Source organism: Patiria miniata, unplaced genomic scaffold (genome assembly GCF_015706575.1).
Source record: "Patiria miniata isolate m_02_andy unplaced genomic scaffold, ASM1570657v1 HiC_scaffold_10, whole genome shotgun sequence".
Taxonomy (NCBI): Eukaryota; Metazoa; Echinodermata; class Asteroidea; order Valvatida; family Asterinidae; genus Patiria; species Patiria miniata.
Genome location: NW_024037048.1, coordinates 8863912 through 8878769, shown reverse-complemented (window position 1 = coordinate 8878769; position 14858 = coordinate 8863912). Strand labels below are relative to the sequence as shown.

General features: G+C 40.6%; 2 protein-coding genes across 3 annotated transcripts; both read right to left on the bottom strand.

The window, feature by feature from the left end:
* Positions 1-213: 213 nt before the first annotated feature.
* On the bottom strand, positions 214-4807 carry LOC119737106 (endonuclease 8-like 1). Its single transcript, XM_038211205.1, has 7 exons — positions 4200-4807; positions 3626-3745; positions 3021-3193; positions 2305-2460; positions 1455-1534; positions 486-711; positions 214-369 (listed from the first exon to the last, which is right to left on the bottom strand). The coding sequence occupies exons 1-7, from the start codon at positions 4664-4666 to the stop codon at positions 320-322; spliced, it is 1272 nt and encodes a 423-aa protein (XP_038067133.1). The 5' UTR covers positions 4667-4807; the 3' UTR covers positions 214-319.
* Positions 4808-8548: 3741 nt separating this feature from the next.
* Positions 8549-14501, bottom strand: LOC119737091 (uncharacterized protein C3orf38 homolog). 2 transcript variants are annotated; one of them, XM_038211185.1, is made up of 3 exons: positions 14317-14501; positions 10539-10744; positions 8549-9210 (listed from the first exon to the last, which is right to left on the bottom strand). In XM_038211185.1, exons 1-3 carry the CDS (start codon positions 14435-14437, stop codon positions 8653-8655), a joined length of 885 nt encoding a protein of 294 aa, XP_038067113.1. In that variant the 5' UTR covers positions 14438-14501; the 3' UTR covers positions 8549-8652. The 2 variants fall into 2 exon arrangements, with proteins under 2 accessions (XP_038067113.1, XP_038067121.1); XM_038211193.1 differs by having other exon boundaries at positions 10545-10744.
* Positions 14502-14858: the final 357 nt, after the last annotated feature.

Sequence of the window (14858 nt, the reverse complement as noted above, 5' to 3'; positions counted from 1 at the left end):
GGAAATTGATACAAAAATACCACTTTTCTTGAAAATGACAGTATACCAGGTGCCATGATTTTACAGGATGCTTTACACTGTCATTCACTAACAGTCCAGCAAGGTATTTCAAAATGATTTGGTAGTTTTATTTTTTGATGTTTGCAAATGTTGTATTTTCCCTTTAAAAAAAAAAAGGTTAAAAAAGGAGGCGGCAGGAAAAAGCAAGTGGACGGGAATGAGAAACTGGTTTAATTTTTGACTAGGCCTCCATGACAAAAAAGTTGAATTCTTTAAGCACTATGCGTGATACTTGTCTCTAAGCAGCTACGATAGATTCCTATCGATGTTTTGCTGTCTTCTTCTTTGGTGTTTTACTCTTCATCATGCCTAAGAAATAAACATAAAAATTACCAATTATTTAAAGAAAACCAATTACATTGGCCGTTCACAAAGGAATATATTTGGCAGAGTCCCTTCATAAATAACAGTACTGGCAGACTTACCATTGACAGTGACCTTTGACCTTGTGGCATAACCTTTGACCTCATGAGCATCTGGTATCTGTGTCTTGGCCTGTCTTGGCGTATTCTCAACTTTCTTGGCATTGACACTTGTTTTCTTGGATGACTTTCTTGAAGGTGTTGATACCTGAGTTTTGGCTGGCCTCTTGCGTGGTGATTTCTTTTTATTTTCAGTGTTTACTTTAGCTTTCTCTTCTGCCTTAGCTTTCTGAGAAAAAAAGCAAAAAGATTATACTTATTGATACTGCATAAAACGTACCATAGACTATAATACCTAAAAATGTTAGATTGAAGGGAATGTACACGTACAACATTTGCTTTTGCTGTAATTTCCAAAATGGATGGATTTGGGGGTTAGTATTTTATAGCAAAAATTGACACACTGATCTGTTTACAGTTATGTGTTCATAAATGCTGGAAAAACCAAGAAAAAGTGCTGTTCTTGTAGTCTGGTTCCCTGACCCTACTTTAAACGAAACAGAGCAGTTAATAGACTGTCAGGCCAGGGAACCAGACTAGAAGGCTTGTGCTTGTTCATGGATGTGTTACCGATTGCCAACAAAATGTGGAATAACTACATTTTGTAAATTGAGGGCAGTATTTGAAAAAGTCAGTTTTTTTTCCAGCAATGGTCAGTCGACCGTCATTGGAAAGTGATACAAAAATTCCACTTTTCTTGAAAATGACAGCACACCAGGTGCCATGATTTCACAGGATGCTTGAGACTATTATTCATTTACAGTCAAGCAAGGTATTTCACAATATTTTGGTACTTTGATATTTTGATGCTTGCAAATGTTGTATATTCCCTTTAAGAATAGTTGTTCTTCATTAAGAAACATAACTTGGAGAGTTATCTTTCCCTATGTCCTTATAACATTGTAATCACATAATTATACACTCACCAGATCAAATAACAATAAAATTGAAGATTGTCTTATTGATACGAACCTTCTTGGGGGATTCCTCATCGTTGGCTGAAGCAGTTTCTTTCTTCTTTCGCTTCTTAACTGGACTTCTTGATTTGCTTTCTGTAATTAAAACAAAAGAGGCATTTCCATAACAAAGGTACAAACAAAGTGACAGTACATGTAACACTTGTATTGGATCATCAGTCCTACATCTACAAGTCCATCACAAGTCCTCACAAGTCCATCACAAGTCCATCACAAGTCCATCACAAGTCCAACACAAGTCATCACAAGTTCATCACAAGTCATCACAAGTCCATCACAAGTCAATCACAAGTCCATCACAAGTCCATCACAAGTCATCACAAGTCCATCACAAGTCCATCACAAGACCTCACAAGTCCAACACAAGTCCTCACAAGTCCATCACAAGTCAATCACAAGTTCCTCACAAGTTCATCACAAGTCCATCACAAGTCCATCACAAGTCCATCACAAGTCCTCACAAGTCCATCACAAGTCCATCACAAGTCCTCACAAGTCATCACAAGTCCATCACAAGTCATCACAGGTCAATCACAAGTCCATCACAAGTCCATCACAAGTCCATCACAAGTCATCACAAGTCCATCACAAGACATCACAAGTCCATCACAAGCCATCACAAGTCATCCAAAGTCATCACAAGTCCATCACAAGTCCTCTAGTCCCAAGTCAACTCACAAGCTATTCAAATGAACTCAGACAAAGGCATTCCTTTGTTACTGATCATCCCCTGTTACTTGTGACTGGACTTGACAATTGACTTGTGATTGTCTTGCGATCCATTTCATGCAACACTATCAATGGAAAGAAATAAAAATGACGATTTTTGCAAACTGTGTTCTTACCTTTTGGAGCCATAGGCCCAACAGGTCCTTTGAACCAGATCGTTCTCTTATTGTGATCGACGAGGTTATTCATATCAGGTTGATAGTAGCATTGCAACCAGGCGTTAAACTTGGAATAATCTGCGGATTTCCCTTCTGGATCGTAGCCCCCTCCTCCTGAAACAAAAATCATCAATGAGAAAGAAATATTACGTAATTAGTATATCACTTCAAACAAACAAATAAATAGTGTTAGTTAAGTCTTTCACAAGTCCAATCACACGTTAATCACAAGTCCATTCAAAATAATAATAAAAATAATAATGTGGGGCTTATATAGCGCTTTATACCAAAGGTCTCAAAGCGCTTCACAATTATTACCCCTGTTCATCAGACCATGAGACCAGTTTTTACAGCAGCTCGAGATCAGTGCATTCTGGTCTCTACCTTCACAGGTACCCATTTATACTCCTGGATGGAGAGAGGCAATTGTAGTAAAGTGTCTTGCCCAAGAACACAAGCACATGTTCCTTGTCAGGGTTCCAACCCAAGTACCACGGCAGTGAGTCAAGCACCATAACCATTGAACCGCAGCGCTCCATAGAGGATGAACTGAGCCAAAGAAAAGCCTTTGTCCAAATTCATTTGTTACCTAATTGCGACTTGATTTGAAAACTGGACAACTTTTGGGGATTTAGTTAAAAATTAATCCCCGCCAGACACCAACACATTCTTACCTAAGTTTACCACTTCCAGTGGAACCGTGTGACACAGATGAAGTATGTCGACTTTAGGATCTTCAACTTTGACCTTGACCTCTTGACCTTTCACCTTTGGCTTGACCTCTGGTGGGTCCTCATTCAGCCCTTCCAACACATTCCGAGCTTTCTCAAATGGTGCTATTGAAAGCCTAAATTGGAGAAAAAAATTAATATTTTAAACTTCCACATATTTCACATTAATTCCTTTTACTAATAACATCAATATCTACTTTCTACGATCAAAGGTAGAAATAGTTCTTCAAGCCATGGGCGTCGCGAGGGGGGGCACTTGCCCCCCCCCCCCTGGAAAAGCAAAAAAAAAAAAAAAAAAAAAAAAAGGAAGAAAAAAAAGGGAAGAAAAAGAGGCGCGAAGACAAAGTGGTGTAAATTAAATGAGTTGGGGGGGGGGGGCAAAATGTCCCTGCCCCCCTCTAAAACTGATAAATCGAGAATGTGTTGAGAAATACAAGCATTTTTTGGCAAAAACAATTTTTTGCCCCCCTCTAGAAAAAATCCTGCCGACGCCCATGCTTCAAGCTTTTATTGATAAAACTTTGTTAACTGATTTTTGACATTGGAACCTGTAGAGTATTTCGGCTCGGAGGTAGTTTCCGATTCCATTGAAGTATTTCTGATTCAGAAGAACCTCACAAATAGGTCGATCAAAGGCACTGGACTTGATGTTCTTCACTACATTTGACCTGCAATTAAACAAATAGAAAATTAACAAAATATCTTCAAACTAGTTTTGTAAAGTTAAAATTGCAGCATTGATCCAAAAGGCAATTAATTTAATCTGTTGATTAGAAAGGAAACAATGTAATGATGTTTTATGTTTTTGTTATTCATATCACATGTAAACACTTTGCCATGTTTAAGAACCATTTATTGAAAGAATGTTGCAACCTGTCGCCACTTTTTTTCATCATATATCATCTCAGTAAAGGTCAGTCATTGCAAAAATGTTGAAAAGATTTATCTGGGACTGAGAAACATTTCCAGTTTTGTTGACTATGTATACAACTGCGCGCTGCTAAAGCGGCATCTGCATACTACGTTCTTTCCCCATGTTTATTTCCATACATGCCAAATAACTAAAATAAATCAATTAATGAATTAATAAATCTAAAAAAAAATTGAAATTTGGCTGCTTACCGGAACAGTTGATATTCAAACATGGGATCGGGTCCTCTGACTTTAGACCAACCAGCGTCAACTTCCCATCTTCCAAATCTGCGGACGTCCACATGACTCAAAACCATAGCTGGATCATCGTTCGTAAAAAACTGAAGATGAGAATGTTTATGCACCTCGGAAACTGTCGTGAACTGAAACTTTCCTGACATTCCAAACCGGAACAAAATCTTCATTGTTTTCAGGTTGGCAAGGTTTTTGGGCTTTTTGCCTCTGCCTTTTGACTTCGGAGGGTTTTCAATCTCTGACAGAATAAGTTGCATTTCTTTCCCGCGAGAAGCGGCCGTGATGATGTATGATTGCGCGTGGAATGGAACTTCGTCACTTTTGTGGACTGGCGATTTGACAACTTTACCCGTAAAAACGCGGCCACTGCAAACTCTGTTCACAAACCGACTTGCAAGGTGAAGCTCTGGTCCTTCGGGCATGATGAATATCAGACTTGGAAATGAATTTAGGAGAGAATTTTCCGAGTTCGTCCAGTTATCAACTGTCCACGCTGCACACGTGAGATTTTACGTAAACACCACTCATAAACATTACACAATTGTGCCCGTCTTCGGTCTGAGCCAGATTACTAATGGGGTAAACTGAGCTTCGGAATCCGCATAACATATGGCACGCGCAATTAAAGAAAAAACATTTATAAAAATCCAAATATTTTACTGTACATCTTTAGCGTTAAAGGGAATGTACATCATTGGCTTTTGCTGTAATTTTCAGAAATGAACTATTTGAGGGGTTAGTATAATAGGTCGAATATTGTTACACTGACATATTTGAAGTTTTGTGTTCGAAAATGCTGGAAAAACCAAGAAAAGCAAAAATATTCAAGTAGTCTGGTTCCCTGACTCCACTAAAGATGAAATGGATAAAAAATACCGGAAAATTGTAAGGTAAGGGAACCAGTCTAGCTGGCCTGCACCTGTTCATAAACACGGAACCAATAGCTAGCAAAACAAAATTTAGACTTAAAAAAAAGGTAAATTTGGAGCAGTAATTGGAAAATAGTTAGGTTTTTCCAACGGTGGTCGGCCGACCAGCGTTGGAAATGTATACAAATATACCATTTTCTTGAAAATGGCTTCACACCAGGTGCCATAATTTTACAGGTTGCTTAAGCATGTCATTTACCAACATTCTATTAAGGTATTTCGTAACAACTTAGTAGTTTTATTTTTCGATGTTTGCAAATGTTGTATTTTCCCTTTAAATAAACATGTTGAGTATTCATTATTCAGGGAATAAATGTGTGCTTTGGAGGTTTTAATCACTCTGCTAAGACCGCTACGCTTGGAGTCTGGGTGCTGATACCAAAATTAAGAGGCCATATCCCAGAAGAGGAACATTAAATTAGGCAATTTCTGCACTGAGAATTAATTGCGAAGCTGATAACTTTTTTTAATTTTTTTGGCTGCCCATACCCTGCGGCCACCTACCCAACATGGAATTCCAAGTCGGCCCTTATTCGCACTTGGCCGCCCAATATAAATGCCATGCTCAGTACCTACAGCATTGCATACTGGGTAACAGGAAATAGCAGACGACGCGCGCCACATTCACAAAAACAAAAGCTTTAAACTAAAATGGCACGAAATAAATAAACAATCCAAATAAATAAGATTATCTCTTTTATTTCTCCAAGGGAAAACAAAGTTTTGAGCATTCAATGATTGTGAAGTCTTAAAGAACACCAGTTACTGAATTTTGTTATACATGTAGTGCAGGCTCAAAGTTTTAGCATGGATAAATGATAGTTAAAACATGGAGAAATTATTTCTCCATGGTTAAAATATGAACATCTAATTTGAAGTGTACATTATTAATATTTTTAAGAGTTTGGAAGAAATTTTTTTGTCTGAAGGAACTTGTCCCAAACAAAAACATGCAAGGCCCAACAAAAATAAAATTCACATCTATACTTTTCAAGCATAGACATTTCCCACATTTCCCATAAAAATATTCACATTCGTCTAAAAAAATCGATATAAAGTCGCATTTGTCATATTTACAGCAACATTACCAATACCACGTCAAGCTACATCATGGTAAAATATATTCCACTTTTTAAAAGTAAGTCTTACCCTAACCCATCTCTATCCTCCAAAATCCTCCTGCCGGTTTTGCATGATTTTAGAGGATTGAGGATGAATGGCAAAGATGTATCGCTTTTTTGTGGAGGATGCATTACGTCAAGCCAGAAGGCCATATCCTGCATTGGTTATGTTCAGCCATGCATAAATCAGCCCTGTGCTTTTCTCGTATTTCATCCGCACTGCTTCTAAACGCCATTCGCAATGCCTCAAACCACAGCAGTAATTGGCAGAGGATTTTGGAGGATCGAGGCAGTGGTCACCCTCCACAGACTAAAATTCAAGAAAATAACGGATGATTTTGCAGGATTGAGGTTGCATCCTAGCCAGAGGGCCTGCCTAGGGGATTAGGGTTAAATTAGAATTTCAACCAGAAATGCAGATGTTATAATACATTTATTTTACTTTTTGGTCATGTGAAAATTGTGTTTTTCACCGTGCAGAGTATAAGCACAGATTCAATATCGGGTTTTGCCTTTCACCGAAGTATTTCATAAACACTGTATACTCCGTGTTGTCTCGAGTGATTGTGAGACAAAATCACTCAGGTGGGACTCGAACCCACGACCTCCTTCTTACTAGGTGCAGACGTCTTACCACTCGACCACCGAGCTTTATAAGCACAAAGAACAGCAATGACCACATTAACATGCCATTGGGCATTGATTAAAAAAATTAGAATCAGAGAATTTTCAAAATATTTTTAAAAAGTCGGGCACAGGGAGGCTAGTTTTACTACACCACGAGATAAAGCAGTCAATATTTGTTTTATAACACCTCTCCCATAGATTCTGCTTGATTTTAAGTGATAACTAATTAATTTATTCTGAGTACAATTAAAATTTACTTATATTTGAATATGAAATTAGTGGAAAATTAACTTGCACTTTTTCTAACTACCCCTTCATGAAATGTTTGAACCCAGCTCTGCAGCACTAGCGCTTGGGAACAATGCGCGCAACGCGCAATGCACACACCGTATGCATTTGCACACAATGCATATAGCACTTTGGTTGCTATGGGTATAGTAATTTTGGCCGTGCACAGCAAGATAGCAAAAGTAGCAAATGCCATGTGACTCACTCTCGGCCAATCAAGATACAGAATCTGTGGGTGAGGTGTTATAATTTTAATTATGTTTTTAGCCTTAAAAGTGCAGAATATTGACAACTTTGAAGCACCAAAATTGATTATGACTGGGAAGCCCATTTATCATTTTAATTGTTCTAAACATTAACATATAAACAAAGTAACCCTTAAATCAGTTTTGTCAAAAAAAATAACTAAATTTTAGTGTGTTTTGACTGTTTGGAAGAACAAAGAAAATGACACCGAATACTTGTTTCAACAACTATAGCCTGGTACACAATATCTTTAATAACAACCCTACTTTGGCCAACAATAGGATTTATAAAATCCACTTTTTTTTTACAGACGGGCCTTGAAAAGGACTTTGTTGAATATTGTTAACTTCTAAACTGAGGTTTTATCGCTGGTGATGTTTGAAGACAATTGAAACGACAATTCTTGAGATTGATCATATTTTTGGACGAAAAAGATTTTAGGGTCATTGTGTTTAAATGGTGATATAATTTGAACGGATTGAACAACTGAAGTAATTTTTCTTTTATCTAAAAGTACTTGATTAAATTGGCTTACCAGTCATTTTTATTTTTGGTGCTACATATTTTTTTAAATATGAAATATATTTCTCTGGGTTTGGGTTCTGCTTTTTTGACTCGCCCTATATAAACCAAATAATGAATGTTTCACGTTCGTGCAATGGAAAGAATAATTTCAGTTGGTGACAGATGGCATGTTCCATTCCACTCAGCGAACCATTCAATCTGTCAACGAATGAAATTACTGTTACCATTGCACTCATAAACATTCATTATTTGTATATTATGTTCTCCTCCCATGAGTTGTCAAAAGAGCGCCACCTATGGTTCATGCACAGAGCCAATAGAGCTGCTATGGCCAAGTTCGGGCAAGGACCATTAGTCGACTAGTGGTTGATTTGTGACGTACCTTACGCCTGCGCACTAATAGCAAAGTGCGAACGTCTCTAGTCAAACGCTGGTCAATGTCATTGCAAAACGTCTGGATCCTGGCTCCCTGCTGTACGTTATGAATACGCACGGCTATTGGTTACCAGCGAAGCAACCAACCCCAGTAGGTTGGTTCCAAATAGTCGACTAGCGTAGTTGACCATCGTCGACTAGACATAGTTCGGGCAAGCATTAGTCGACCAATGGTTAACTATAGTCCTTGCGCGAACTTGCCCTATGCCATTCCTAGGTTGAAGTCCTGTTGATGTTTTACTTGACAGCTAGCGTTGTGTCTGTTGCAGCTGGCAATGTCGGAATCCTCTCAACTGTCGCCTGCTTCATTTTCATCTCGATGAACTTAATCTTCCAGTTATTCTCCTTAAGAGGATCTCGGATGAGTCCAAACTGTTGCTCAAATAGTCCCAAGCACTCATTAAAGCGATGAACAGTCCCGCAAACCCTAACCATCACAAGTCCGTGAGGGTCGTCTAACCCCTGCGTTCCTTCATGACTAATGTTAGGGTTAAAAATCAAGCCCTCGTCACGAACAAAGCTTTGAAATCTCTGAGATACACACTCGGCGCCGAAGAAACGTTCATCGCGTTGTTCGGACGTTGTGATACAAAGCCTGAGTTTACAGTCTTCCCAGAAGTGGTGCGGTCCCCAGACGCTTGGGGTATCGCTTGCCATAGCTCGACCGAGCATGTTAAGCTGGTTGAAGAACCACGCGGCAAATTGTTCAGCGAGTACTTGTGCATTTCTTGGTTTGCGTTCTGACGTAAGATCCGGGGATGGTGTTCTGTCTTTCGCAGGACTCTCTCTCCAATCCTCGAATGAATAAAAATGAAAATAACTTAGTTTGAGTTTCTTTAAACTTCGAAAAAGTATTATAACACAAGTATAGTTGATAATCAATCAGTATAGTATACAAATATTGAATGCTTCGAGTGGCGTAGTAAAACTAGCCTCCCGAGGTGATCCATGGACATTCTATTTCCCGAGGCGAAGCCGAGGGAAAATAGAATGGTCCATGGATCACCGAGGGAGGCTAGTTTTACTTCACCACGAGATAAAGCATTCAATATTTGTTTTATAACACTTCATTCACAGATTCTGCTTGATTTTAATATTTTAAATTATTTAAATCTGAACACAGTTGAAATAAACTTCAATTTAAATACAAAATTGGTGGAAAATGTATTTCTCTCTTACCCCTTCACGAAATGTTTGAACCCAAGTCTGTGGCGCGCTCTCTTTGGAATAATACGCGCTACGCACAACGCGCAATGCGCACACCAGCATCCATTTGCACACAAATACCGCGCCGTGGAAATAGTACTTTGGTTGCTAATGGTATAGTACTTTGGTTGCTATGGGTATAGTGCTTTTGGCCGTGCACAGAAAGATAGCAAAATTAGAAAGTAACATGTGACTCGCTCTCGGCCAATCAAGACACAGAATCTGTGGGTGAGGTGTTATAATAATGTTTATGGTGGAAGCATTGTGCCAGCTATAGAGCCTAAAAGTTCACCCTGGTGACGCACTTCCAAAACCATTGAATTAGAAAAATGACATGCAAAAATTCAACAATTTGTATATTTTCAGTACATTGATTCCTTAAGAAAATCACCTTCGAAAAAGGCCTTTGGGAAATTGTTACTAGCATCTCTATTTATGGAAACTAAAAAATCATCTGACGTAAAAGAGAAATACATGTATCGTGCCAAAAATTGACCTCTCACTTCCAAAAATCTAAAATACATGTCGACTAGTGGAACTCGGTGTACTAGTACAAAGATGAAAAAAAAATTGAAATAATTTGTGGCGGTCATTGGTGAAAACGGAAACTTAAATAGGAGACTAAAATGTCTCTCAGGATACACAATTTTGTTGAGTAAACTTAAAGGACTCATTAGCACTTACAAAAAAATCTAAAATGACCGCTGATATGGACTGCATTCAAGCCAGCATGACTAAATCTAGAACCCATCGGCTGTAGGTAGGTAAATCTTTGCGTCGTTATACATTTTCATTCTCACGCAAGTATGCAATGTGAAAACGAACGTGAACGAAGAAAGGATACCTAGGTACAAAAATCTATGTGTAATGCTTGCACCATTGAAAGGATGGTCCATGTAAGGACAGAGATAGCATACTCTTACATCTTCTTCAATACGTAGCCCAGATATGTCCGTTCCCCAATGCGACAGCAGCTTGCTGATGAGCGTTGCTTTATCAGCAGATGGTGATGCGGAAACTTTCTCATTTACAAGGTGACGGAAGAGGTACTCTTTCTTCACTCTCCTTCTTCTGAGAAGCTCGAGCGCGCTCTCCGAGTGTAGAATAATTGCATCAATGGCCTCTGCATGCAAAACAAACAAACGGTTGAGTCAACACATTGAAAAGTGAATTAAATGTGAACGCATGCTGCATCCTGACGCCACAAGTGGAGTGTCATGGCCTAGCGGTTAAGAGCACCGAACTCATGTTCTGGTGTTTCAGAGGCAACAGTGACGTGGGTTTGAGCCCGCCGGCGAACACTTGTGCCCTTAAGCAAGGCACTTAACCATTCTTGTTTCGTCCTTCGGATGGGACGTAAAGCCGTAGGTCCTGTGTGTTGTGTAATGCACGTTTAAGAACCCAGTAACACTTATCGCTAAGAGAAGGGGTTCGCCCCGGTGTCCTGGCAGTGGCCGCAGCACCTTATAAACCAATAAAAGGTGCTACATAATGGGTCTCATATTTCTCATGTACTTCATTCATCTAATAATAGACATAACTCCCAGTGCCTTGAGTACCTATACTCCGTTGCGATAATGCCTGAATAGGTTTCTGCAACGTAACCATACAGATACCGACTGACTAATTTTTCCTTTCATTGACCTTCATTGAAGAATTTAGTTACTGAGAAAACACTTCCGAATTTCAGACCTGTCTCATAGGGTTTGTGCACAGGGTGTCAAGTGATGTCCAGGTATGGAAATCTTTCCGTATTCACAACAGGGCCCTCGACGATTAATGGTCAATTTTCACTTTTCTGTAAACCTAAAAAAGTAAACCGTTTAGTACCTCAATCTTAATCATCGATCTCTACTTGTATCCCAGGTAACGTTGTGCAAACCCGACCCAAAACCTCATAGTTAGTGCAACAGTAGTGCATCAAACAGGTGTGCGCTTCAGCCTCATGCAGCGCCGGTTGGCAAGTGTGACTGTTGAACGCGCGCTGTATAATCGCCGCGCGCTGTATAATCGCCGCGCATTGCCATTCCTTTGTACCAAGAGTGTCGCGAGGGAGGGGGGGGGGGCAAGGGGGGGGGGGCACTGAAAAGAAAAAGAGGCGCGAAGACATAGTGGTGTAAATTTAATGGGGTGGGTGGGGGGGGCAAATTGTCCCTGCCCCCCTCTAGAGCTGATAAATCGAGAATGTGTAGAGAAATACAGGCATTTAGAAAAAATCCTGGCGACGCCCATGCTTTGTACACAAATTTTGTTTGTGCACAAATCAATTGCAGCTCTGTCCGGCGACGCATACTTGATCGGCTGTCGGTTCTGCCTCCTTTTTTCACTGCAATTGCAGGCTGAATCTTCATCGTGGATCCTTATTTTCTTCATGGACCTGTGTAGTGGTTAGCCGGGCAAGGTTTGGGTGAGTCCCAGGTGGAATAAGTGCGTGACCGTGGCAAAAAATTGCACATTTTTGAATTCAATTTTCTTGTACCTTACATGTGAGAACTGTAAGGAATATGTTGACAAAGTCTTGGAAAGATTTCCATACAATATACGAAGTTCACTCAACACCCTGTGTACAAACCCTATGAGATTGGACTGAAAAATTCTGTGTTTTCTAAGAAAATGCTTGTATTTTCTCACTGCTCAAATTGACTTTGATGACATGAAATTACTATCTGGGGGCTTGTTAGTCAATACAGAGGAAAATTAGTGAACTTCTTATATGGAAATCTTTCCCAAAGTCTTTAGAGAGATTTGTAGGGGAATGTGTGGCCAACTTAGTGCATTTGTCACGCGTCGGTTGAGGGCGTCAACATGCAGTTGACAGGCACTGCAATACATCATGGGCATGGCCAGGATTTTTTCCAAGGGGGGCAAAGCACATTTTCCCCAAAAATTTCAACGTATTCTCAATTTATCATTTTCTGATCGTGGGAACAGCCGGGAACGTTGGAAAGAATGTTGCAACCTGACGCCGCTTTTTTCTTTAGATATCATGAAGGTCATTCATTGCAAGACATGAATCTGGCCTGGGACAGAGAAATATAGGCACAAATTTGGCAGAATACCCCGCCACTCGGTCTATGCCCCTCGTAGACGGCTACGGAGTCACGGTTGATTGCCCTCAATAAACCTTCTCAACGCTACATGTGTGTACTATGTGTCATGCTCCACTGCACTCCCACTCCGTATCCGCGTAGCTGGCAACAGGGTAGTTGGTTTGGACTTAGAAATTTTTCAGCAACTCCCATTCCTTTTGTGTTGCTTCGTTCTCAAGCATATTCAAGGGGACTCCCACTCCGTAGCCTCGTAACCGCCAACAGGGTGGTTGGTTTGGACTTAAAAAAATTTTCAGCAACTCCCATTCCTTTTGTGTTGCTTCGTTCTCAAATAATGGACCCCCACTCAGTATCCGCGTAGCTGGCATGGACTTGAATTGTTTCTTTTCCAGCGATTCCAACCTCGTAGCCAGAAAGTTTAGGGGTGTATTTCTGAGTGGCAGGGTATTCTGCAATTGAATTACTCCGAAATATATCAAATTTTGTGTTACTGTTAAGAAATAAAATAGGCTTAGGGGCTAGGCATAGGCCTACTTAGTACTTAACTAGACCCGTGAACGTGGCTTGTAAACTACGCCACGCTGTTGTTTTTTTTCGAACCTGGCGAGATTGTCCCTCTGACTCCCTCCGTTACACACACTGGACGTTACTTTGCCCATGTAATAAGTACTCACATATGAAGCTGTCTTGAAATCTGTTTGTACGTCAAAACTTGCATTTGACGAAATTTGAGGAAAATTCTGGCCCCGGTTCATGAAGTCCTGCTAGCTGCCATTTTCTCCCAACTGACGCATGCGCATTGCGTTTTATAGTACCGTCCTGTTTCGTATGATTCGACGGCTGTTTACTGTCGCAGCTAAAAGAGACATCATTTTAGACAAGTTTTAAGTCCTTTCCTCTCTCACCGCACCGCACGCGGGCGCACGTGCGCCCACGTGCGTGTGCGCACACGTACGTACACGAGATGAGCCGAGCAGCCAATCGGGTGCGGATTTTTTTTTCGGGTTGCGACATGAAACAGCCGTCAATCTGTCCAAGCGACTCGTCCGGGGTCATTTGTCAGGGTCACTTGTCGGGTTAAAATCTAATTTCTACACGTTTGTATGGATGGCAGTTTTCGTCGATATTACACAGCCTGAACAATCGGACGGGCAAATTTAGATTTCTAGGCGAGTACTCAACATCCATACGTAATTATGTATGGCGGATCGATTTCGCTAGGTTCAAAAATACACAACAGCGTGGCGTTGTATACAACGCCACGTTCACGGGTCTAGTACTTAACTTACTTTGAAAATTTGTCTTGATCGACTCTCCATTGTAAACAACTGCTGAAGTAGCGTCAGGTTGCAACATTCTTTCTGGAACATTTGCCCTCCTCCCATCAAATTATAAGTTCGCACCTCTTTTTCCTTTTTCCTCCCCCCCCCCCCTTCACGACGCCCATGCGCTACATCATGGCTCAGAGCATTCCTTCCTCCATGCTCAGAGCATGCATGATGCAGCGGGCCATTGAATCATCGATTTACGCGGAACACGCAAGTTCAATGGCAATGGCCAATGCACTACTCAATGATCTGAATCATAACAAACTTTAGCACTTATTTCGTAATAGTTTTGTGGTCAGTATAAATCGTTGATTTACCTTGCTTGTTCTGGACGGCAACCATGCGATTGGTGACCGTTTCCACGAGTGACAGAAGTTCATGTTTTTGGAAATCTTGCAAAAATTTCGCCGAACCTTCTCGCTCCTTTTCGCTCAACATCGTTTCGTTTCAGAAGTTTCATCGTTGCGGAAATGCTAAAATAAAACTGAACATCTGCTGTCACAAGAGGGCGGCATTACATTACACAGTTTGGATATAATCGGAAGGGGGCGGGCCGGGAGGCGGGCCAGGAGGCGGGCCAGGGAATGTGGGTGGGCTGGGGGCGTGGCATTAGCCGGTTAGTGTGCGGGCCGCAGGGTAATGCGTGCAGTGTACTTAAAAAGCATGGAGAGGAAGTTCGTGTTCCTTTTTCCATGCTGTGTTCCTTTTTCCATGCTGTGTTCCTTCCTCCATGATTAAAGGGATATGCATTTGCAAACATCAAAATAAAAAAAACCCAACCAACTTATTATGAAAGCATTGAACAACGTTCGCCTCAGGATTGCGGGCATCTCCTAGTACATGTACATGTATTGCGGTG

Bases quoted from the DNA above. Each gene is read 5' to 3' on its own strand.
- LOC119737106 (XM_038211205.1), bottom strand. From the start codon at position 4,666: ATGCCCGAAGGACCAGAGCTTCACCTTGCAAGTCGGTTTGTGAACAGA. The intron at 3,194-3,625 runs GTTCCAATGTCA...TCTCCAATTTAG, and splicing joins CGAGCCGAAATACTCTACAG to GCTTTCAATAGCACCATTTG. The intron at 1,535-2,304 runs GTAAGAACACAG...TTTTAATTACAG, and splicing joins TGGGCCTATGGCTCCAAAAG to AAAGCAAATCAAGAAGTCCA.
- LOC119737091 (XM_038211185.1), bottom strand. From the start codon at position 14,437: ATGTTGAGCGAAAAGGAGCGAGAAGGTTCGGCGAAATTTTTGCAAGAT. The intron at 10,745-14,316 runs GTAAATCAACGA...TTTTGCATGCAG, and splicing joins TGCCGTCCAGAACAAGCAAG to AGGCCATTGATGCAATTATT. The intron at 9,211-10,538 runs GTATGCTATCTC...TATTCATTCGAG, and splicing joins GTATTGAAGAAGATGTAAGA to GATTGGAGAGAGAGTCCTGC.